This window comes from Corvus moneduloides, chromosome 5, assembly GCF_009650955.1.
Source record: "Corvus moneduloides isolate bCorMon1 chromosome 5, bCorMon1.pri, whole genome shotgun sequence".
NCBI lineage: Eukaryota > Metazoa > Chordata > Aves > Passeriformes > Corvidae > Corvus > Corvus moneduloides.
Window position 1 is genome coordinate 756,464 of NC_045480.1, and position 25,365 is coordinate 781,828.

The following is a 25,365-nucleotide window of genomic DNA, read 5'->3' on the forward strand; positions in this document are numbered from 1 at the left end:
CCTTTTGGGGTGGGAATGAAGGTGCTGGCAGTGCAGGGAGGTCCTGAATCTGTGAGGGGCCTGAAGCCCCACCTGGTGGGAGAAATCCAGAGCAGCTCTGGGAATCCCGGAGCTGGATTTGGGTGAACCTCGTGGGCCCTTCCAGCTCAGGAGATTCTGTGATTTTAAGTTCCAAGTGAGAGGGGTAGAAAAGTGGGAGAAGGGTGGTGGGCAGCTCTTCCTGGGACATCCAGGCCCGGAGCTGGGATGGGCTGGTCTAAGAGGGGGCTGATTCCAAGCCAACATTCCCAGAAACAGGGCAGGAACTGGGAAATGTGTCACCTGTTACATGAGTGTGGTGACACAGGCTGAGAGCTTGGCCTGCTAACCCCGGCCTGGACCACCACAAATCCCCGAGCCTGCGTTTTGCCCGGAACATGGAAGGGTTTTTGCCCAGAATATGGAGTTTTTGCCCAGAATACAGCGTTTTTTTGCCGAGGTTGTTCCTGGCTGACACCAAACCTCGAGTTTGCAGAGGCTCTGCTGTGCAGAATCCACCGAGGCTGGGAATGAGGTGGCACTGACAGAGCGAGCTCGGCCGCTGGCAAAGGGCCGTGGATCCGATCCCAAGGGCAGGAATGGCCGCTGTTCCCGCTGTTCGGATGTTCGGAATGTTTGCGGGACGATAGTCTGTGGTTAATTGCTGCTTTCAGGTTGGGCTTCCAGGGAAACAACAAAGCCCCCGTCAATGTGGGCATGAGAGGGGGGGAAGGAGTTTCGCTGCCGTGGATCCTGGAGCGGGGACGGAGCCCGGGGTGGCACCGAGCAGCCCTGGCGGGGCTCCGGGGGCTCCACAGGAGCCACCCCCAGCACCCCCGGGCAGCCTTAGGGAGAATATTCCGCCTTTCTGGAATGTTCTCCGGCACCAGTGCTGGAAAAGCTGCCAAACCCACGGAGCTGGGGCCGGAATGTCGATCCAAGGTCGGCGTCGCTCAGCCGGAGCACGGGCAACCTGCAGGAGGCTCTGGGAAGTGGCGTTTGGCTTCAGATCTTCGGGAGCCATTGCTGAGCGATCCCAGGATTTCTGCAGACCGGGATAAGAAGATTTAACCCCTTGGAAGCTGCTCTTTACATCCTGACTTCTTCCTCTTGAGCTTGGGCAAATCTAAGGATCTTTCTGTCTATTTCTGCTCTGGGGAGGGGGGGTTTGTGCTTCAATAAATTCATATATTCTGTGGAAATATATATTCTTTCAAGAAAAAATGTGTATCTTTATAGGCAGATATAGTTCTATATGTATGCTATATATAATATTCTATCTAATATAGCAGGTATATAGTATATGTTATATATACTGTATAAATAATATAATATAATATAATATAATATAATTAATATAATATAATGGTATTAATATATATAATAGATATAATTTATGTAATATATATTCTATATTATATATATAAATAATAATATAATATAATAATATTTCTATATATAATATATAATGTATGTAATATATATTATATATAAATAATATAGTATAATAGTATATATAATAAAAATATATAATATAATGTAATAGAGTAGTTAACAAAATATGATATGATATAATATAATATAATGTAGTATAATATAATATAACATAACATATGGAGCACCCTGGGATAGTGGGAGGTGCCCCTGCCCATCCAGGTGGTTGAACCTGGATGATCCTTAAGGTCCCTTCCAACCCAAGCCATTCCATGATTCTGGGATGAGCTTTTCCTGGCAGACACCATCATTCTGTGTCTTCAATCCTCGCTGCTGTTTTTGTTGCAGAGTCGCCTGAAGGAAGCGGTGCAGCTGCTGGAGGATTACAAACACGGGACTCTGCCCCCAGGAGTCACCAACAAGGAGGTCAGAGGGAAAAACTGTTAAATTTCTGCTTATTCCTGCGGTTTGGGGGGCAGAGAGGAGCGGGGGGTTCGGGCAGGCTCTGCTGAGGGGCACCTTGGTGTTCCTGTGCTAAGATGCAAACTTCTTGTACAATTCAAAGCAAAACACAAAAGTCCTTTTTTTAGCTGGATGGAGGCTTTTTGTCGCTCCTGTGGGTTCTTGTAGCAGCAGCTGCGAGGCCTCAGCCCCTGCCCTGTTCCTGTTCCAGTAATTTCCATTTCTGCCTGGACACGAGTGTTGTTTGGGCTGCACCAGGCGCTCCTCGTGCTGGAGTTGTGCAGCAGGAGCGGGGCGTTCCTGCCCTTGGAATGGGGGCTGCAGGAGGTCGTGGGATCCCCATGGATGGGCAGCTCCTCGCAGAGTTTGGGGGTTCCTGAGGAAAGGGTCATTTTTGGGGCTTTGGGACAGAGGGATGGGCTGGGTGAGCTCTCCAAGACCACATCAGTCCAATTTTCTGGACTTTTTCCTCATACTCCTCTGCACATGGAACTTGTGGAAGCAGAGACAAGGATTGTAGAGGAGTCAGGCTGCTTTTTGGGTCTTTTACCTCCCAATCCATGCCATGAAACAAAAATCATCATTTTTTGTGTGGGTGTTCCCTCAAACTCTTCCCCATTGCTGTCCATGTGGAGACTCCTGACCATGACACCCACCCAGGAGCTTTTTCATGGTCGTGTTTGTGCATCCAGCACAGAGTGAATCGGTTCTGTGTGATTTAATGTCATGTAAAGATGAATTGATAGCAGATCTGCCTGAGGGGATACAAGCAGCAGCAATTCCAGAGGGCCAGTGCACCTCCCAAATAAACAGGGATGGAAGTGGTGGGGAAATTTTCCCCACACCCTGTAGGTCAAAGAGCCTCTTTTATTTCTTTTCCCTGTTCACAAGTGGTAATTTCTTTTTGTCAAAGGCAAATATAGGAGGTAAGTGTTGGAATAAATGAAGGAAATTAGAATTTCTTCACTTCGGAAAGGGGCAGCTGGTGTGGTGGGTGCTGCGCTGGGGAAGAGGCACAGCTTCCACAAAAAACAAACGGGAAATTGTCACAAGGCATTGGCCTCCTGCTCCCCTGATGTCAGTGCATTCTTCCAACCAGCATCTGATGGTGAGGCAAAAGCTCCGGGGCTGGGAAGGGAGGGATCAGGAGTGATGCAGCAGCAGTGACTCAGTTCCATCTGCCCGAGGCAGATGACACACGAGCCACTCTCTGTGACAAACCACGCAGACTTTTGACCTACATTTTTTGGAGTGACAAAGCCAGGCTCTTCCCAGGGTTCATTCAGAATTCCAGTGGGGGAGAGCGGCCTCGTGTGCAGGGGGTAAGGCTGTGTGAACTGGGAGCTTCTGAGTGGGAATCCAGGTGAAGGAGGGGAGGGGAAACGATGGGAAAAGGCCTTTGCTGGGAAATGTTCTCACGTCAGGGTAAGAGTACCGGGGTTTGTGGTGGAACTGTGCCACAGCTCCCTTCGCTCTCTGTGTCAGTGATGTCAGAGGGGTCTGTGTGGTTCTGCTCCTGCAGGAGCCTGGGTGGGATTGCAGCAAGAGCTGCTTGTGTTCAATGACTGCATTAATTAAACCAAACCCCAGCGAGGGCTGAGTGAGCACCTCCATCCCTGGCAGGGTCCAGGGCCAGGTTGGACACTGGGGCTTGGAGCACCCTGGGACAGTGGAAGGTGTCCCTGCCCACAGCAGGGGTGGAACAGCCTTAAGGTCCCTCCAACCAACCCATTCCAGGATCCCATGGGCAGATCCCAGGCTGTGGGACTGGAATGTTGTCCCAGGATGCCACGGCCGCTGTAAGAAGGGTGGGGATGGGAGGGACTGGACGCAGGTGACCCTCGGGGAGCCCAGGCTGCCGTGGGACACAAACAACCACAGTGATGGGGTGACTGGAGCTGCCTTGGTGAGCTGGGGAGGGATGCCTGGAGCAGCAGGTCCCGGTCCTTCTGTGCTCCTGTGGCTGCCTAGTTCTGATTGAACAGGAGGGAATTTGGGCAATAGAATCATGGAATTGCTGAGGCTGGAAAAGCCCTCTGAGATCACGGAGTCCAACCATCCCCAGCACTGCCCAGGCCACCACTGCCCCGTGTCCCCAAGTGCCACATCCACAGGGCTTTAAATCCCTCCAGGGATGGGGACTCCACCCCCTGTGCCAGGGCTGGACAGCCCTTTCCAGGAAGGAATATTCCCAATATCCACCCTGAGCCTCCCCTGGCCCAGCCTGAGGCCATTCCCTCTCCTCCTGTCCCTGTTCCCTGGGAGCAGAGCCCAAGCCCAAGCCTCTCACTCCCATCGCTATCACCCCAAATTTGATCCAAAGACACCTGGAAAGTGCATTTTGGCTTTCCTGGAGCTGAGACTGACAGTTTTCCTGGCTTTTCTGTGCACCACTCTCTGCAGGATGGGCTCTGGCTGGAGGCAGTAACAATTGGCAGTTTTCTGGTGCTAATTTGGGAGAGGGCAGCGCTGGAGCTCTGGAGAGGGGCCTGGTTTGTGGCACAGGGATTGGTGCTGGGATACGGGACTGGGCCACGTCCTGTGTGGTAACTGAGTGTCCCACTCCTCTGCTGCACTGGTGAGGTTGCCACATGTGGCAGGACACCAGCAGGTAGAGGTAATTTGATTTCTGACTGATTTTGGGGGGTTTTACCCCTCTCTGGCTGGGATCTGAGCTGGTCAGATGTGTCCCCGTGGGCAAGGCGTGGATGTTGGAGCGGTGACCTGGGAACACGGAGTCTGAGAGAGGATAAACTGCAGTTATTGCTCATCAAAAAGGCTGGGCGGGACTTCAGTGATCTCAAGGGAGAATTGACTTGATCTCCTTTAAGAGCTGCTTCCCGTTTGGCTGCTCGGACCCCTCAGAACTGCTGCCCTTTGAACTGGACGTGGCACACAAAGAAATGTCTGAACGGGCTGAGCTTCATAATCAGCGTGAGAGTCGCGCTCACCTTCGAAGGCTTTAAAAACAACGCCCTGGGCAGAGTTTTAATGCATTAATTCTCCAGGAAGCCAACGCTCCCCCCCTCAGGAGGCAGCTCGGAGATCAAGCAGACGAGTTGTTTTGACAGAGCGCTTCACCAAGCTCCCGACTGAGCCTCTCCGGTGGAGCCGCGTTTGACAGAGCTCGAATCCCCGCGCTCTGCCTCATTCAGAAATCCGTGGCTCTCGGCGAGGATGGCAGGAGCTGCAGCCTCCCGGCAGCTCGGCGCGGTCCCTGGCGCCTGCTGAAATGGTTTCGCCGCATGAGAAATGGAAAATACAGAGCCTAGAGCTATGTCACAGCAAGCAGCTCCTCCACACGCAGCTTCTTGACAGGGTTCTCATGGAACCAGCCCTGCTCTGCTGCATTTCCCAGGCAGGTTTTTCCAAATGAGCTGGAATGGAACGGTTACGGACTAGCTAAAGATAAAAATCCTCTCAAGAGCCGTGAGTGTGCTTTCAGCACTTCCCCAGGACCATCTCCGAGCCAGTTTCCAGAATAAACGCTGGAACACTGGACAGGGGCAGTGCCAGCTCCTGCAGCTCTGCCCCTTCCAGGCCTCTCCCACCCATCCAGAGGCTCCTGTTCTTCCTCTTGAACTGGATTTCACTGCTCAGGAAAATGGCCATTAACTCAAGGTGGGAAAAACCCATTTCTGGGGCCTCATTAACAAAAATGAAGAATTGATCTCTCACCTGTCGATAGCTGCTGCACTGCTGAGAGCTCCTTATCGAGGGGGACTGTGGGATTTGTTCCTACATTAGAAAGATGTTTTAAAAACAGGATTTTTTGTCCTGGGTGTATCAATTATGTGGTCAGCAAAACAGAGGAGAAAGAGCTGCTTGATCAGTATTTATTCAGTGGAGCAGGAAAACACACTCCAGTCTCCATTTCTTCAGCTGAGCTTATTTCCTTGAGTTTTTATTGAAATATTTGAAAGCCAGGCTTGCTTTTTGTTAAATATGCAGCTGAATGCTTGTTAAAGTTCCCCCAACCCCAAATGTTCTGTGCAGTGGGAATACCCCACGCTGTCATTAACCCCCAACAGGCTCCTAGGATTTCCTGTTTTTTCTCGAAATGAAAAGGTGACCTTGCTAATGCCCCTGTTTGGGGTGTTCTTCTGCTCTCTTGGTCATTTGGGTGAAATATCTGAGGAGGATTAGAGAAGATGCTTGGAGGAGAAACCCCCTAAGGGCCTTGGGGAGGTTTGGTCTCATGGGGGGGCAGTTTGGGTGATGGAACTCCATGGATCCAGAAGCATTTTGGTGGCAGGAACAGCGGCTTCCTAGCAGGGTTGGGAAATTTTAGGAATTTAGAATTTTTACTGTGAAAAGCCCAGGAGAACTGGTGGGTTCTGTTTGTCCTCCTGGGGCTCCTGCAGAGGGTGAGGTGGAGGTGCTGCTGTGGCACCTGCTGGTCCCTGTGTCCCCTTTCATCCCCCTGTCCCAGGGGAAGCTGGAAAATGGGATCTTAGAGGGGAGGTGAAGAGGGAAAGGAAATGTGGAGGGAGAAACTGGTCCAGTTGTCATTTATGTCTCCCCTTTTCCAGCTCTGTAGGAATTGCACTCATGGAATCATGGAATGGTTTGGAAAGAGCTGGAAGGGACCTTAAATCCCATCCCACCCCATCCATGGGCGGGATACTTCCCACCATCCCAGGCTGCTCCAAGCCCCAGTGTCCAGCCTGGCCTTGGACATTCCCAGGGATCCAGGGGCAGCCCCAGCTGCTCTGGCAATTCCAGCCCAGCCCCTCCCCACCCTCCCAGCCAGCAATTCCTTCCCAACATCCCAGCCCAAGCTCCCCTTTCCCACTGGGAAGCCATTCCCTGCCTCCTGGCCCTCCAGGCCTTGGCCCCAGTCCCTCTGCAGCTCTCCTGGAGCCCCTTTAGGCCCTGCAAGGGGCTCGCAGCTCTCCCTGGCTCCTTCCCTTCTCCAGGGCAACATTCCCAGCTCTCCCAGGCTGCCTCCAGAGCAGAGGGGCTCCAGCCCTGGAGCAGCTCCTGGCCCTGTTATTGCCCTTCTGTAAAGATTCCCTCATGGTTTGCATTTTGTGCTCCTCATGTAACCATGGAATCCCAGAATCCCAGACTGGTTTGGGCTGGAAGGGGCCGTAAGGAACATCCAGTCCCACCCCCTGCCATGGGCCTGGACACCTCCCACTAGCTCAGGGTGCTCATTTAAGTGGTCCCATGGTACCTCAGCAACCTTTGCAGCCAGAATTCCTCAGGGACTGGGATTGGGATGTGCTGTGGGTCCCTCCCTGTGTGAGGGTCCCTGTGCTGAGGGTCCCACCCTGTGCTGAGGGTCCCTGTGCCAGGGCCATTCCAATGCCGGCTCCGTGGCTGCTCCCAGGACTGGCAGGATCCGTCCCCATGGAGCTCTGGTGGCTGCTGCGAGTGGGAAGGTGCAAATGACACACACGAGGGCTCTGGGAGCCAATTTGCAGCAGAAGGTAGAGACTGTAACATATCCAATTCCAATTCCAGACAGGGCAGGCAATTCCCCAAACTGCCTCCTGGAGGGAATCTCCGCTGGAGGGATAAGGTTTCATTTGAGGGAATGGTTTCTCCCCTGAAAGCCAGGGCTGGAAAATACCAGCCTGGTAAACAAGGATGGAGAGCCAGCTTGCTGAAACACGGACATTTTCCCTGTTTTGGGAATGTTGATGCTGAGGTTTCACCTCAAACCAAAAGGCTGTACCAACTGCGGGGCATAATGATGTGGCTTTTGTCCTTTATCCTCAGCTTCTCCCACTAATTTGTGGGGTTGCATCTGTGTCCTCTGTGTGTGTGAGTCCCTCTCCCACCCTGTCCAAGAGCCCAGCACAGATTGGGGGAACAGATTGGTGCTGGCATGGCAGCAGTGGTAAAAGTTGAGGGAAGCAGCACTCGGTGGCTATCGGCTCCAGAGGGACTGAAATCCCTCCTCTTCATGGTACAGCTGCTTCTCCTGGGGGATTTTTTGGCTCCAGGAAAACCCTGTCCAAGGCTGGGGAACTTGGATGTGCTGAGGGTTTGGGCACCAAAGATCTGCCTTGGGAGATGTGCAGTTGGGTATTGGCACTGGGGGTACTTCATGGTGAACTTCAGGTTTGTTCATCACTTCTTCCCCCAAAATACTTCCATTTTCCTAGCTAGAATTCCCTGCAGTCATTCCATGCCTGAACTGCATTTCCTTTCCCTTGCACGCTGAATTTTGGCCTTAGAAACCAGGGTAGGAAGAGCTGCTGAGCTCCTGGTTTAATATCCCTGCTCCTCAGAGTGCTCCAAATACTGACCAGCAGCAGCCCGGGATGCTGGAATGCTGCTGGAAATTGGGATCAGAGCCCTGATTTCCCCCATTTGTAGGTTCCTACCATTCTATCCTAAAAGTGTAGTACCTGAACAAGCAGTAGGGCACGGTCCGAGGAGTGCAGCGGTGAAGGCTCCTCATGCTGCCGTCCCTGCCCGCTGTCCCCGCTGTCCCCGGGGCCCGTCCCGGGCTGGCACCTCGGCTCCTCCCTGTGCTCCTGCCAGCAGAGAGAGGCAAAGAGCCACAGAACAGCAGCAGTGTCTCGGGGGGGGAGAGACTCTGCAGGGGGAGTGATGCTTTTCCCGTGCAAGGTTCTGATTTTTAATGCCAATAAGAGGTTTAAAAACGTAGATAATTAATTAAACGCAGCCCTCGGGCCCTCAGTCTCACAGAGCCGCCGCTGTCCTCAAGCAGAATGAAGGTGCTGCCTGTTAAATGTCTCATTCCCTGAAGTTCAGATCTGAACTGGCACAGGTTTGCTCTGTGCCCAGACTATTGGAAGGGGAGGTGTGAAGCCATGGCAGCGTCAGCAGTGCCACGGCTCTGCCTCCTTCTCCCGGCCATGTGTTCCCACCTCCCCGAGCCTTGCACTGGCACAGCTGGGTGTTCAGGGAGCTGAGCTTAATAAAAACTCGAGCTCCCTTCCCCCTCTCCCAAAATGCTCGTTTTTTGCCTCTGACTCCCCTTATTGTCCCTGTTGTCTGCGCAGTGTGAGGGATGGGATGCACAGGGGCATCGGGGGCTGCGGTGCCATAACAGGAACCAGCCCGAGCTGCTGAAGGGGAGAGAAACCTGAGGTGGAGGCTGGAAATTAATCCAGGGATCACAAAACCAGGAATAAACATCCTGAGCTGCGGATCTTTGCTGACTGAAAGCCTTGCAGCTGCGAGACACCAGGGTTTAGGATTTTTGATCCGTGTCTCCCTCTTTGCTGTAGGATCATAGGGTGGCTCAGGCTGGAGGGGACCTGGGGAGGTCACCTAGTCCAGCACAGCTCCCCGGATTTCCTGCTGGAGTTCTGCCTGTTCATTTGGCTGGGTGTTTACCTGCACCTCCTGCCAAAATGCGAGAACATCTTACTTGTGAGCAAACCGGAGCAGCGACCCAGCTCAGCTACTGCTTTTGTCCCCTCAGCTCCACCCTGAAAGCTTCACCCCTGAGCGTCAGGGGGAGGAAATAAAATTTAAAAAGAAGTGCCCGATGTGGAAAAGGCAGCTGGGTGGATGGTCCCTCGGAGCCAGACATGTGCCGTGCTCCAGCCAGCCCTTGGTGCGCGTTGGCGGAGCCGAGCCGTGCTGTGTCACTTGTGACTTCTCACTCCTCAGCCCTTCCAAACGCACTCCTGGCAACTCGCTGTTTCGAAACTGTTTCACTTCTCCCCCATTAGGATCGGTGGAGTGAAAAGAGGCTCAGTAGCCTAATGGGCACGTATTTATTGCTGTGCTCTTGCCTCAATCAGGTTAGCAGCGGGGAGAGCCGCGCACGCTGCCCCAGACACAGCAGCGAACAATGAATCCATCAGGGACTAAAGAGCCGCCCTTTTGGGGAATAATGGCTTTTCCTAACGGTGTTGATGAAGAGCGAAGAGGTCCATTTGCAGTAAACTGTAATTTTTCCCCGCTCTGGTCTCCTGCAGGACGCGATAGAACGGGGATGTATCGCTGTCCTGCTGCTGCCTTTTCTCGGCAGGAAAGTGCCCCTTTGCTGGGCCGAGGGCTGCGCTTGGATTTTCCACCCTCTGCAGTCTGAGTATTCTCGGTGGCACTAAAATGAGCGGATTTTAGGCCTCATTTCAGCCCGTCAGAGGACAAAGGCACGGAAGGAGCAGTAATTGCACCTCAAACCTCCCTGATCCCCGACTGCTGCTCCTGCTGCTCCTCCTCAGTCACACACCGGCTTTGTTTCAGCTCATCAGCGCGGGATTTAGGGAGTTTATCCCAAATCACCTCCAGATTACAGAGCAGATTAGATTGGCGAGTTTGGTGTGGCTAAAATGAGATGAAACAAATCTGATCTGGAGCAGCCTTAGCTGGATTAGGGAGCCTGGCTGCCCAGGCAGGGTTGGACACTGCTAAGGTTCCCATCCAACCCAAACTATTCCATGATTCCAGACGTATCCAAGTCCTTCTCCAGTCCTGGTGCAATGATGGTTTTCAGTGAGTGATTCTCACTCTGCTGAAGTCTTTCCAGGAGAGTGCTGGGAGGATTAATTAGTTAATGTTTATTGAGTGCTGGGAGGCTGCACGGTGTTATTTCAGTGCTGCCTTATTTTATCCGTGGGGACTCGATTCTGGTTCCACCTACACTTGGTTTGGGATCTGGCAGCAGCTCCTGGGGCTGGGAATCAGCAGGGCCAGGGCAGTGCCCATCCCCTGGGCTGGCACTGCTGGGGCACCTCCAGTGCTGGGGGCAGCTCTGGAGAGACCCTGAGGGGCTGGAGCTGTCCAGGGAAGGGAACGGGGCTGGGAAGGGGCTGGAGAGTTCCTGAGGGAGCTGGAAAGGGGCTCAGCCTGGAGCAAAGGAGGCTCAGGGGGGACCTTGTGGCTCTGCACAAGTCCCTGCCAGGAGGGGGCAGCCGGGGGGGTCGGGCTCTGCTGGCAGGGAACAGGGACAGGAGGAGAGGGAACGGCCTCAGGCTGGGCCAGGGCAGGCTCAGGGTGGACATTGGGACAATTCCTTCCTGGAAAGGGCTGTCCAGGCCTGGCACAGCTGCCCAGGGCAGGGGTGGAGTCCCCATCCCTGGAGGGATTTCAAAGCCCTGCGGATGTGGCACTGGGGACACGGGCAGTGGCGGCCTGGGCAGTGCTGGGGATGGTTGGGCTTGGTGGTCTTAAAAGTCTTTCCCAACCCAAACAATTCCCTGATTCTCTGATTCTTCTCAATGACTCAACGATGCTTTGAATGGCAAAGGAGTTCTCCCTTGGCATCCCAGAAGAGCTTCAGGTGCCTCCTGTGCTGACTCATTTCAGTGTCAGGGGGCAGAAAATGAACAGATCCCTTTGTGATCTGCCCCCCTCCTGGGCTCAGCTGAGCTTTGTGTCCCGAAGAACCAAAACCTTTCTAATGGGAAGATTTTAGGAGCGGGGTTGTAAAAGCTCTGGTGGGGAGATTTCCTCTGAGGAGCTAGAAGAGACATAAGGTGGTGTTATCTCGTTTTCCAGGTTTATCAGGACAGCCCGACAGCAGATCCCATATCTGTGAGCAGCTGGAGTTGGGAAATTTTTTGCCCCCCTCATTTCGATCATTTAAACGACTGGGACTATTGGGAAAGCACATCTGGGTTGGAGGCTGTCCCTCCCAAGGGTGCAGGAAGGGAGCTTGTTGTGCTCCAGGAGGAGCTTTGCTGCATCCCACATTCTGCACCACCCAATATTTGGAATTCAGTGTGGGCTGGATGATCCGAGCTGTGCTTTAATAAACCTCACAACCCCCAGAGTGTGAAACCACTGGCAGTTCCTGACGGGGTGCAAACTCCAGGCTGTTACCTCGTTAAAATCCACATTTCCTGGGTGCAGGCGGGGCCTGGTGGAAGGTGAGAACATCTCTGGTGGAGCAGGAAGGGGAGGAACAGACTTTGAAATGAAACTGACTGGACAGATGAAAGAAATTAACTAAAAATACTCATTTTTCATTGATTTCCTCTTCAGCCCTGTCCTTACTTAGGGGGTTTTGCTGTGTAATGGTGCAAAGTCTAAGCCAGGCAGACCCCACTGAAGGACTCAGACCTCTGGCTTTTCTCCTCCGCGTTGGGCTCATCTCCCCTGTGACGCCTAATTAGTTCTGTGTCTATAATTGTGCCTTGTCATTATGAGTGATTACTGAGTGATTAATCAATAAGGGCTTTTCTCCAGGGAGTTATTCCCAGCGTGGCACAGCCAGAGCAGGCACCCATGGATGTAGGATCAGTCCTTACGTGGTGGCACCAGGTGGTTTTAAGCAGAAGGAGGATTGATTTGGATTAGAAGTGAGGCGGAAGTTTTTTGTGATGGGGGTGACAAATGAATTCCCGTCTCTGAGTCCAGGACTGCGAAGTGTTCCTGTGTTTAATAGGAGGAGGCTCATCCATTGAGGGGAACTGGAACCCTTCGTGCTGTGTTTATAGTGACAGGTGTTGGTGAAGAGATTGGGGCTGGATGGAGTCTTTAAATAAATTCTTTTTTTTTTTTTTAAACTATCTCTAAGCTGCAATTCTGCTGCTAAATAAGGATTGCTAATGACTGTCCTGACAAGCAAAGATCACATCTCTTCCCAAGATTTATTCCAGTCTCCATCTCCTTACCACAGCTTTGGTTCTCTTCAGATCCTGGTGGTCTTTGATCCCCTGCCTCAAATACCACGAGCAGGTGATGTTTCTGGAAAACTGAATTCAGCTCCTGAGTTCATAAAATCCCAGAGTCCTGGAATGGTTTGGGTGGGAAGGGACCTTAAATCCCATCCAGTGCCACCCCTGCCAGGGCAGGGACACCTCCCACTGTCCCAGGCTGCTCCAAGCCCCAGTGTCCAGCCTGGCCTTGGGCACTGCCAGGGATCCAGGGGCAGCCCCAGCTGCTCTGGCAATTCCATTCCAGGGCCTCGCCACCCTCCCAGCCAGGAATTCCTTCCCAATCTCCCACCCATCCCTGCCCTCTGGCACTGGGAAGCCATTCCCTGTGTCCTGTCCCTCCAGCCCTTGTGAAAAGTCTCTCTCCATCTTCCTTGTTGGCCCCTTCAGGTCCTGCAAGGCCACAGTGAGGTCACCCCAAAGCTTCTCCTCTCCAGGCTGAACAATCCCAACTCTTTCCTCCCAGCAGAGCTGCTCCATCCCTCTGACCATCCTGGTGCTCCCTCTGGACTCGCTCCAGCAGCTCCAGGTCCTTCCCAGACTGGGAGCCCCAAGCTCAGGGCTGTAGGACTCTGCTACAGATGGTGACAAAAGTGGTGATTCTTCTTCAAAAAATCTGTAGGAAAGTCAGAATCCTGGAAAAGACAATTGGAAATCTCATCCACAAGTCCAGTGCCCTGAAATGCTGGATCTGAGACCACTTGGGAACAGCCTGGAGCTGATTCCTCCCCATCCATGAAGGACCTCTCCAGGAAGCAGAGCCTGATCTGTCCCATGAGGTCTTCCCCCTGATCTGACCAAGGGAAAGTTGCAGTGGCCACAGGCTGGAGAAAAGTGTCCATTCCTGCCTGCTTGGGATGCAGGTGGAGAGTGGAATATCGGGATAACACTTCCCTGGTGTCATCCCACCCTTGAGCACCCAAATTCGAGTGAGGCAAAGCCCCTGTGGAGCTTTGAGCCATCCAAGGGAAATCCTCCATCCCAGAGACCCTCCTGATCCAGGCTCATCATATTCAGCAATCCTGGGCTTAAATCTAAAACCGAGCATGAATCTGGAGTCGTTCCCTGTGCTCCAGAGTAGATTCCCCAGTTTCCCAGTGCTGTGGATGAGATGGAAACGTGGCTGTTCCTCCAGGACGGCCGGAGAGGGCGGGAATGAAACCCCAGCACAAACAGAGACTCCTCTCCCAGAGGAGCCCCGGGCTGGCAGGACTCGTCAGGGAGCTGGAGCTGCTGGAAAATGCTGCAGACAGAAAGGGAATTAGAGGAGAAAGAAGTGAAAATGAGCTGGCAGAATCTTGAGGTGACTCATCAGGTGCATCTTGTGAAGTCTCTTTGGGAGAAGTAATGAAATCGCATGTTCTAACAATATTTGCACTGCAGCAGGGAAAGGCATAAATATTGGGATCAATTAATGAAATTAGAGAATTTGACCAAAAAAGCCCTCGTGCTGGCTCAGAAACCATCCCTCTTCCTTTTTGCTGGTGTCAGTGCCGGCAGTTGGAGAGGAAAATCCCGCAGTTCTGTTTCCCACCCGGGATAAAGGAGATCTGGGCAGCTGTGGGGTCACTGGGATGTGCTGGGAGGTCACCTGGAGCCCCAGGAATTCCACCCTCACCCCATGGAACTTCTCCAGCTGGTAGGCAGGTAGGGACCTGGTGACTGTCTGGGCACGGAGCCTCCTTCCCTTCGGATTTTGGGATTTAGACCCACCTGGTCTGTACCACCCACAGGGATTGTCCTTTGTGTCCCCCAACCTCTGTTTTCCACCTGGAAAAGGGGGAATAATGATTTTCCTTATAAAGGGAATTTTTCCTCAGGAAAACTCCTGTGGATATGTGACATTTAGAGCTTCAATTCCTCATCACAAGCAGTGGAGCTCATCACAGAACTCGATTTTGGAGTGTGGGATGAATTGGGAGTGAAATCTGGGGCTGTTGGTATCAATGGGCCAATTGATGCCGTTTAGAGCAGAGCAATCACCTTATCCCAACAGAATTTTAATGGATTTATATTTGGGAGTGGCAATAAACCTGGGGTGAGGGATGAGGCTTAATTAACAGCCTGACGATGATGCACTCAGCAGGGTGAGTGCTGATTTGCAGGTGCACCCCAGCACCCGGCGGGGTTTTGGTGGGGTGATGGTGAGCCAAAAAGAGCCATCACCATGCTGGGACTCAGCAGCAGCAGGAGCAGAACTCCCCAGGTTCTCCTGCCCCGGGATTGGCTCCGGCACAACTCCCTTGGAATAATTCCCCTGGTTCCTGGCGGTCTCCACTCAAGAGGATGTTGACAAATTGGAAAGAAGTAAAAGAGCCACGAGAGTGGGGAGAGATTGGCAAAGGAGCCTTGCCAGGGAAGCAGCCAGGCTCCTGGCTCGCAGCAAATCTGTGTTTTTTAAATCAAAACGGAGGTTAAAGGGTGGATTTATGGTTCCAAGTACCTGAGGGAAGAACAAACCCAGGCAGGGGTGCCGCAGTCCCGGCGCTGGGGCCTTGGGGCTGACCCAGGCTGGGGCTGAACACGAGTTTTTAACAGCAAAACCCAGGGATATTTCAGAGTCCTGGCTTTCCATCCGTCTCTGGAATGATGCACATCAGCATTTGGTTGGTTTGGAGGTTAGAATTTGGATTTTGGTGTCATTTGTGCAGGAAACCCCTCTGCCTCTGAGAAGGAAGGGCAAACCATGGGGCTGGGGCTGTGCCAGAGCACCTCTGGGGCTTGGTGTCTCCTCCTCATCCCCACCTGCACCTCTCAGAGGATGTTTCCTCCTCAGTGCTCATCCCTCTCCACGCTCTGAGCCAGATTTGGGTGTTTGGAAGCTGTCAGGAGGCAACAGTGAGAGTTTCAAATGAGATTTTTCCTCTCCGTGAGCATTTTTTGGGTGCATTTAAAAGCGCCAACTCGTGGTTGTTTATTCTATTTACTCTAAATCCAGGGTTTGCTTGAAGAGCTCCCTGTGCTCCCTGCAGGCCTCGCTCCACCTTTGTTCCCCAGCGAGGCTGGATTTCCGCAGGAAGCTCATCCAGGGAGAGGCTGTGCTAAATTTACCTTGAGGTCTCTGTGCAGCAGAGAATTTGGGATTTGTAAAGCTCTGAAGTCTGGCTCTTGTTGTTCTTTTTGCCATTTAATATAAGTTCAATATTGTCTCTTGCTGGCCTCGCTGCCCACGCAGCTGTGAAGGAGCTCAGGTGTGTAAAGCATCTTTAAATCCATCCTGGAGAGCTCAGGAAATGAGGTTTTTGTCCCAATCCCTTGTGTTTGTTTATCACAGCAGCTAAAAGATGAATATTTGGGATTTGGGATAAAACTACACTGGCTTATTTTAACATTTAATGTTCTCTTTTATTTCTCCAGCTGTGGGGAGCTCAAAAAATCAAACAGGTAATACAGTTCTTTAATATTTTCCATTTTCTTTATTATTTCCAACTACTGCTGCTTTTTCCCTTTTTCCTGTCCTCCCTCATTCCCTTTGCCAGTTGCTGTTTTGCCTTCCCATGGAAATGTAAATGCAGAGAACACTCTGCCACCAAAGAGCCTGATTTTTTTTTATATATATTTATATATTTTGATGTCTTCATTTTCTCCTTCCTGTCTAGTCAAGAGCTTTCTTGTCTCCAGTCTTTTGCAAATAGTTTGACAGTTCCTTGGGAAGGTTTGTGCCTGTGCTGTACCTTCCTCCCCGCATTCCCAGATCCCTTGGGAACTGATTTTTCACTCCCAGTTAATTCCAGTGCAGTCTCCTGGGCTTGGCAGAAAATCTGGGGGGAAATCTGGGTAAAAATGGGCCAAGTGAGCTGTGCTGCTGTTCATCTGTGGAGCAGATTTAGGATTCCCATGGAGGTTGGGGTCTCCAGAGGCGCCAGGGCTGGCTGAGGAGCTGTGGGTGCACATCAGGGTTGGATTTTCTGGCAAATCCAGGTCCTGTGTGGGGTTTTTTTGGGTCTCCCTTGTGGTGCCATCCAGAGAGGGCTGCCCGTTGTTATCCCAGCTCATCCTGAAGCGGGCGGGGAGAAGTTCCAGGATGGAACCCCCACCTGTGGATGAGGAGAAGTTCTTGGAGCTGAAGCCACCCGCTGTGTTTGCACCCTGAGTCCGTGGGGGTTTCCCCGTGACCCCTTGGCTTCCCCAGCAGGATAAAGGGATTTCTCTCCTCATTCCCTCCCCATCCCTCTCCACAGCCAGGGCTTTTCCCAGCTTCCCTACCCAGGACATTTCAGCCTCGATGGAGGTGCTGAAAACAGGCAGGGACAGAAAATGATTTTCTTTTTCCCCTCCTCAATCTGCCTTTCCTGGGGTTAAGGTACAGCTGTGCATGGCTTTGGGGACACAGAACCCAGAAAGAGCCACTCTCTGTATGTCAGGGTCAATTATTTCCTCCTAAATGATTAACTGATGCTAAATCACTCGAGGAGAGGGGAAAGCAGGGTGGGGAGGGGGTTTTGTGGAGGCTGCTGAGCCCCAGCTGCCTCTGGTGGGAGCTGTGCAAACAGGGAGGGTCCCAAACGGGGAATCCCATGCTCAGAGGAGGTGTTTGGAGCTGAGGGTGGCTGTGCTGTGCCCTCACTGTGTCTCTTTGGTGACACTCTTGCAGGCCATCATCCACCCCGACACAAACGAGACCATCTTCATGCCTTTCCGAATGTCAGGTACGGTTTGCCCCCAGAATTTCACTCGGAATTTGTGTCAGATATTGGGGGGGGGGTTTCTCCTCTTTTCGAATTGCATCTTGGCAACATTAGACCAAGATCAGGAGGAATTCCAACACCAAAATCCCTTTGCAGGTGAGGAGAATGAGGATCCTAAATTCCACTGTGAGATCTAGTGCTTAACATCTTCCCCTTCCCCTTCCCCTTCCCCTTCCCCTTCCCTTCCCTTCCTCATGGAGGAGACAGGAACTTCCCAATTTACCTGGATCCCAGCCAGTGCCTTTTCTGGCATTTTTGAGGGATCTGTCACTGTTGGGAGCATTTTAATTTTGCAAATTAAATGGCAAAACTCGGTGCCCACACCACAAAGGGTGTAAAATACAGGTGAGCAGCTCGATCCCTCCTCACTGGGTGATGAGGAGGCGGCTGAGGGGGTTTTATTCCCCAGGAAAGAACGGGATATTTCTGATGTCTCATAGCCCCAGCACTGGGATTCCAGGAAGGATCAGCTTCTCTGTGCCTTAATGAGCTGTTGGATGATGAAAAATTGCCTCCCCTTCCCCTTTTTGGGGTGTCCCTCTGTGCTCTGGTCCCCAGCAGCTCTTCTGGGAATGCCAGTGCAGCCCTGGTGCTTTCCCAACAGATTTATTTAAGTAAACAGGACCTTTCCATGGTTTTGGGTGGAACATCTTCGCTTGACTGCTGGGCACAGGGGAAAATTACCAGGGCTGGGGGCTTTGTGCTGCGGCTCCTTGGGGGATGATGCAGAGGGTGGAGGGGGGAGAGAAGCCAGGACCCTCGGCTGTGCTGCCTTGTCCTGTATTTGTCTTTTCAATCTTTCTTCCTCTCAGGTCTTTGCCCTTTCTGGTTGTAAATTGGATGCAGGAAGTTAATTCAGTAATATTGGGAAAATGCTCTGAGACCTTCTTGTGGAAGTCAGAGAGAGGAATTATAATTAGCACAGGAATTGGCAGCCGTAGCAGGGGAGAGATGTGAAGCGTTTGATTTCTGTGGTGCTCAATAACATTTGAGGAAAAGACTTCTCCTTGTAGCAGAGAGCCTGAACCTCCCTGCCCCTGGGACTGACACGGTCCCTCTCTCCTCCATCCCGAAAATTCACTTCCTTCAGCTTCTACCTGGTCCTTTCCCAGGTCAGCTGGGAATAAATGAGCTGGGAATAAATGAGCTGGGAATAAAGGAGCTGGGAATAAACGAGCTCTCCTGTGTAAACCACCAGAGGAGAGGCTGGTGGGGAAGGAGGGAGGTGCCACCTGTGGGGACGTGGTCCTGCTCCTCCTGGGATGGGCTCTGCAGCTCTTGAGTGCTTCAGGAGCATCTCCAGGGTGTGTTCCTTGGTGGGAGCAGGCTCAGCCAGAGGGGAAGGGGCTGGGGGAGCCCCGGGTCAGTGAGGGAGGTGTGGGAAGGTCTGGTGGCAGCAGAGCTGGCACGGGGAGGGAGCAGATGCCAGGCTGAGGCTGGCAGGGGGCAGGACCCCCCTGGCCGTGGCAGCAGCCCCTGGTCAGCCCAGGCAGGGTCCAGCTGCTCCAGGGCCACGGGAGCAGGGCCTGGCCGGGCTCTCACCCTGGGCTGGGCTGGGTGAGGAGTGCCCACCACGAGCTGGCACAGACTGGGCTTACTGGGGACACCTTTCCCACCTCAGCGCTCTCAGTTTTGGGGAAAGTCGCACACCGCCACCCAAGAAAAGCAAATAAAGGATGGGAAAACCAGGAGAATGCTGCAGTTGTTGGCTGGTGCATCAGGAGTAGGATGTGCCAGGATGTCCCAGGGTGGTGTGGAGCTGGTGGCAGTGCCAGGGGTGGCCTCTCCCCTAAGCTGGGACAGTAATTCAAATTAAAGCTCATTCTTCTCTTCTTTTTCTGTCCATAGGTTACATTCCCTTTGGAACCCCCATTGTAAGTATTTCATTGTGGGCACCAGGAAATGCTTTCCTTAATGCAGTTCTCCACCTCTGCCCCCTGTGACATTCCCACAGGATTCCCACCTTCCCTGTTTCCTGTCAACAAGGGTTCCATCATGGAAAACCCACCCTCTGGGTGAGGGTATTTATCTGTTATTCAGGGGTTTTTATCTGCTGATACACCAAGGTTTTTTATCTATCAGGTTATTTAAGTGTTATACATGTATTAAACCACCCTCGGGTTGAGTTTATTTATCTCTAATTGAGGTTCTTGATCTGTTACTATACTGATGTTATTCATCTGCTCTGTATGAGGATATTGATGGATTAAGCCACCCTTTGGACGAGGATGTTTATCTGTTACTAAGGTTTTTTTATCTATTAATACATTGAGTTTCTTTATCTCCTATTTATGGGGTTATCTATGAATTAACACAAGCTCTGAGGTTATTTCTCTATTATTGAGGTTATTTATTTATTAATATATTGAGGTTATTTATCTATTATCTATCAGGTTATTGATGAGTTAACCCAGCCCCTATTTGAGGTTATTTATCTACTATTGAGGTTATTTATTTATTAATATATTGAGGTTATTATCTATTATATGTGAGGTTATGTATGAATTAACACAAGCTCTGAGGTTATTTATTTATCTATTATTGAGGTTATTTCTCTATTAATGTATTGAGATAAATATTGATATATTTATCTAATATCTATCAGGTTATTGATGAATTAACCTGGCCTCTATTTGAGGTTGTTTATCTACTATTGAGGTTAATTATCTATTCTTATAGAGAGGTTCTTTTTTATTATCTGTCAGGTTATTGATGAATTAACCCAGCCTCTGGTTGAGGTTATTTATCTACTATTGAGGTTATTTAATTATTAATACATTGAGGTTATTTATCTATTATCTGTCAGGTTGTTGATGAATTAACCCAGCCTCTGGTTGAGGTTATTGATCCATTTAACATCGTTCCCACAACCTCCTTCACCATTTTCATCTCTCCCTCCGCAAAGCTGAACTCGTTGCCTGCAAAAGGCAACTCCTGCAACTCTCAGATTTCATTTTTGGACACTTTCATTGTGCATTTCCATGGTTTAAGGGTCTCTGCCCAACGTGAGGAGCTGCAGCTCGGCCAGGCCGGTGTGGTGTGCTCTCGTTTGGGTTAATTAAAGCAGAGAGTGCTCTCCTGAGGTTATTGATTAAAGCAGAGAGTGCTCTCCTGAGGTTATTGCTGAGGGCGGGGGTGATTTGCCCTTGTTATTGTGAATTCTGTGAGTGTTTGGGTGCTCTCTGTGGCAAAAGCCAGAAGGGAGAGAATTCTGCCTGCTCTCCTCCTGCTGAAACCTCAGCTCATCCAAACAGGAATGATTAATTAACCCCAGTTTCGTGGGAAACTGAAGCACAGAATTTGCCCCAAAAAAATTGGTGTCCAGAGTCAGTTTGTCCCCAAAGCCAGCAGCTCTTGCTTCAGCTCATTAGATCATTAAAATAGCCGAAGGAGCAAAATACCCTGAATTTAATCTCCTTAAACCCTGTGGTGCTCTGGGCCTGGCTCGAGGTTGTCCCCCTTGCCACGCGGGGACAGCGAGGTTGGTGACCCCAAACCCGGGGATCAGCAGGGCTGCTGCTGTTTGTTGTGGTGAGCTGAGGTTTGGTGGGAACTTTGTGTGGGGCATTTTAGAAGAAAAGGTTAAACAAAAATGAGTTAACGATCAAATTGACAATGAAATCGGCCCCAATCCAGAGCTGTCAGAGGAGCCGAGAGCTGTCAGATGAGCCCAATTTCAGGAGCTGTAAAGGATAAACTGGAACCTCTTGTCATTTAAAAAAAAAAAAAAAAAAAAAAAAAAAAAAAACCCAAACGTTTCAAATGTTAAAATTAAAATGTAACATTTATGCCAATCGATCTGTGAAATTTAGTGACAAAATTGGCAGCCTGCTCCAGCATAAAAACAGTTTGAGGCTTGTATTTCACAAAGGGGGATGGGATTTCCTCAAGAGAGGCTGCGCTGGGCTCGGGCTGGGCCGTCCTTGTCCCCGAGCCGGGCGGGATTTGGGGTCAGCCGGACACCCCGGAGCCGTGAGCGGGGTGGGGATGAGCAGTGTGGGGCCATCCCCCTCCCCTGGGGTATTTCCCTCTGCAGCCCCTGCAGAATGATTCAGTCTGGGGTAGCTCACTGTGGAGGGCATTAAGGGCTGGGGGAAATAACGGGATCTCTCCCGGCCCTGCAGCAGCTCCCCTGACACCTCCGAACCCCGGGAATGTTTGTTCTTCCCGTGTCACAGCCCTGGGCTTTGCTTCTCTGTCCTTTCCGTGCCGGGTTTGGGACTGACCCCGGAGCGCTCCGGTGGCAGAGAGGGGACGGGATGGGATGTGGGTGAGCGTGCAGGGTTTGGCTTTGCCCTTTTTCCCCGTTTGCAGCCCAGGAGGGACAGGATCCGGCCTCTGGAGCCCTCTCCCTGTGCTGCAGGGCTGAGGTGGGCACAGCAGCTGCTGGGCTGCAGCTTCTTCCCCTGGGCTGCTGCTTCCTCCTCCACAGGGAAGGTTTATCCACGTTTTGGAAATTCAGCCAAAAACTTGGCCTTGAGGGCAGAGTCCTGCTGCCACCACAGCTTTTAGCACCTGATTTCCCTCAGACATGGAAAGTCGGGAGGGTTTTTAAATGATGAGGTTTTGAAGAACCTCTGAAGACCCAGGTGGGAATTTGGGGCTGCAGGTGACTGTCAGTGACACCTCAGGCAGGATTTGGGGTTTGCAGAGGGGAGCTGGGGCTGCTCAGGGCTCCCTGATGTCTGAGTGGTGGCTTTGGGGCCACGAAGGGCCCTTCACACCTGATCACCAATTAAATTCTGTCGCTGATACTTCGCCAGTGTTTAGAAGCTCTTTTTTTTTTCCTTTTTTTTTTTATATTTTGTTTTCCTTCTTAGTTATTTTTTCCCCTGACAGTAATTAAAAGTGAAATTGTACATTTCTTGACAGACTCTTGCACATATGGAGAGTTTGCATTTAAACGTGCCTCTTTCAGTCATACAGATTTTGGGTGCTCTTTTTTGTTATTTATTTATTTTCCGCCGGAATTTTCCCCCGGCGCTCAGCCCCAGCCTCTGCCTCGCCGTGTTCTTCCGGAGCCTCCTCATCCCGCCGGCTCTGGGGCACGAGGCAGCGCAGGGCAGGAGGGTCCCGGCCCCGCGGCTTCGTTTGGTGCTGCGTTAATTAATGCCGGGCTCCGCGTGGGGAACGCAGCCGTAAATTAGTGGGACTCGCTCGGAGCTGGCGCCGGGCCAAGGAACAAAGTCACTGCAACTCCACAAGAGGCTGTGGGAGGAAAAGCTGGAGGAGGAGGAGGAGAAGGGAGGGAAGATGGGAATGAAACAAGGCCGCCCAAGCGCGCTCCCCTTTTGTTCGGTGTTGTTTCTCCGTGTCCCGAGTGGAGACGTTGCCTCCTCTCCAGCTGCTGCTGCAGATGCGCAGGGATGGCTTCAGCTCATCCCAGGGACAGGAGGGTCCCTTCCTCCCCAGATTCTTGGGAATAAACTGGGAGGAAACGGTGGGGAAGGTCTGAGGGTGGGAGTGAGCTCATGGCTTTCCTGCCTCGGAGACATGAGTGGCCTGGAAATAAAGGGGTCGGGATTGAAGGGGTTGCTCGGCCTCTTCTCTCCGTGGGGTTTTGCAGCCAGAAAATGTCTCCAGCAACACGGGGTGTTTAGGGCACAGGAAAGGAGGGAATGATGTCAGGGAGTCTCGAGTCTCACCTGTTTCTTGCTGAGAATTTGTTGTCCTGTCTGTGTTTGTGGGGCTGATGGTTGGGATCCCCTTGCTCTGCTTCCCGTTCCTCTTCTTCAGCTTCTTATGCTCTGAAACGAAAAATGGCCCTAAACTAGGAAAAAATGGCCCTAAAACTAGAAAAACTGCCCTAAACCAGGAACAAATGGCCCTAAACCAAGAAAAACCTGCCCTAAAGCAGGAAAACATGGCCCTAAGCCAGGTATTTTGTGTGTCAGGGATGGGTTTTGTGGAGCTCTGTCCCCATGGCGCGGTGAGACACGGCCCAAGGACACCCTCAGACCCAGGACACACCTGGGTGGCCTCAGGTGCTGCCACGGGTGACCTCACAGAGCCTCTGGCACCCCAGTGCAGGCCCCAGCAGGGAACATCTGGCCAGATGTGCTGGGCCAGGCTGCCCTGAGCCTCGGGGGGACAGCGGCTGCCAGCCCCAGCGGAGTCTGCGCAGCTTGGGGTGTGACACCAACAGAGATCAATTAATTAATTAATTAATTAAAATGAATCCCAGGCTCCCAAACAGGAGCAAAGTGCTCCCAGGTGGCTCTGCTGTCCTCAGATGTCCCAGTGGGATTTTTGTCTTGGTGCTCCAAACAGGGAATGTGCCAAAGGAAAATGAGAACCCCCCGTTCACTGCCAGCAGTGACAACTTTGAACTCTTCTTGCCTTCGTGCAGTGTTTGTGTTTCCCTCCGGAAATATTCCTGGATTCAGGAATTGTTTGGATTTTAACGGGATCTTCGGGCAGTGTCAGCTGCTGGGGGACTTTCAGGGTGTGTTACAAGCGGTGATTAAGGGTGCAGAGCTTCCAGGGGCAGCGCCATCAGCCAGTGCCAGCCCTGGAAAACGGGGAGGCAGGAGGCTGATAATGACTGGGATGTAAAAAAAGCCAGGAATGAAATAAAGCCAGAAATGAGGATAATTGAAGAAATCAGCTTGGCCGTTTGCACGCCTGGAGAAGCACAGAGAGCAAAGCAGGGCTGCTTTAATAACGAGGGAATCTCTCCTCTTGCAGGTTGTTGGTCTTCTCCTGCCCAACCAGACCCTGGCCTCCACTGTGTTTTGGCAGGTAACGCTCCTTGGGAAGGGTGGGAATGTGGGCAGGGGGAAGCTGAGTTCTGCCCAGAGCACAAACCGGGGCTGGCTGTCCCACCCTGGCCGTGCTCCAGGGACAGGATGTGGCTGGGTGCATTTAGGGAAAGGCCGGGGAGGGGCTGTGAGCAAACCTTGGCTTCCACAGTTCACCCCACACCTGCCTGTGCCGTGGCAAGGGAGAGGCAGAACGGGCCACAACCAAAATCCAGCTTTTTGGAGCCATTTTGTCCGGGTGTCAATGGTCCATGGAAGTGCTGGCCCTAAACTCACACATCTGCCTTTTGGAGGACCGGGAGTTGGGATCTTCCTTGGGGAAATTCGCATTGGAAGGGCAACATCTGTGCAGGGATGGGAATGGCAGTCCCGGGAATTTTGGGAGTAGGTGTGCATGGCAAAGGCCAGGACCTCTGCATTCGGTCTGCTGCAGGAGCTTTGGGGGAACATAATCTGTGTGTGGGGAGGTGCTGGTGTAATTCCCCACTGAAATTCCGGGAATTAAGAGTAAGGGGAGGAAGCAGGCACGGGAAGGAGAGATCCATAGTAAACACACCACAAGTGTGATTCCACCGCCAGCTGAAACGAAGGAACAAGTTATTTTCAGCCTCCTTTTTAGTGGCAAATGCCTTTTTATTGTCTGCAGTGTGAGTGGGGATAGAGAGCTCTGCAGTCAGGGAGGCTCCAAGCAGAGTGGGATCTGCCTGGAGCGTCAGGAAGGCGGCGGAGCCGGGAGCACAGCGGGACGTGCCAGGGATTGTGGCCTGGTGGGTTGGGCTGGGAGCTGTCCCAGCTGGCTTCACCTGCTGGGGACATCCTGAATCACTCAGGGGCTTGAAGGCCACTCACCTCCCCTGTTTAGGGACATCTGGGATGGAATCCCAGACTGGTTTGGGGTGGGAAGGGACCTTAAAGCCCATCCCTTTCCACCCCAGGTGGGCAGGGACACCTCCCACTACCCCGGGGTGCTCTGAGCCCCATCCAGCCTGGCCTTGGACACTTCCAGGGATGGGGCAGCCACAGCTGCTCTGCTCCAATGCCAGTTTAATGCCCTCTGTATCCACAAGCTGGGACATCTCCTCATCTCCTGCTCCTCAGAAGCCTCCCATGACCCTCTGGGAGCCTTTGGAGCTCAGGAGGTGACTGCTGGAATGGCAGCTGGGCTTCATCCTGCCTCCTGGCTGCAGATGGATGTGATCAGGAGGAATTTCTTCACATTAAGGGTGCTCAGGCCTTGGCAGGGGCTGCCCAGGGACGTTTGGAGGTGTCCGGGGAAGGCCTGGACATGGCACTCAGTGCTCTGGGCTGGTGACAAGGGGGGGATCGGGCACAGCTTGGACTCAATGACCCTGGAGGGATTTTCCAAGCTCAGGGATCCTGGGATTCTGTGAAAATAAAGGCCAACAG

General features: G+C 52.1%; 1 protein-coding gene across 2 annotated transcripts in view; it reads left to right on the forward strand.

Moving 5' to 3' along the window:
- The window catches only part of SFXN5 (sideroflexin 5), an 86,147-nt gene that overhangs the window by 14,254 nt on the left and 46,528 nt on the right, over positions 1-25,365 (forward strand). For both annotated transcript variants that reach the window (XM_032109839.1, XM_032109841.1), the window contains exons 3-7: positions 1,801-1,878; positions 15,867-15,893; positions 17,104-17,158; positions 19,046-19,071; positions 23,885-23,938. In XM_032109839.1, the coding sequence (XP_031965730.1) occupies positions 1,801-1,878; positions 15,867-15,893; positions 17,104-17,158; positions 19,046-19,071; positions 23,885-23,938 (240 nt within the window). The remainder of the gene's footprint in view (positions 1-1,800; positions 1,879-15,866; positions 15,894-17,103; positions 17,159-19,045; positions 19,072-23,884; positions 23,939-25,365) is intronic.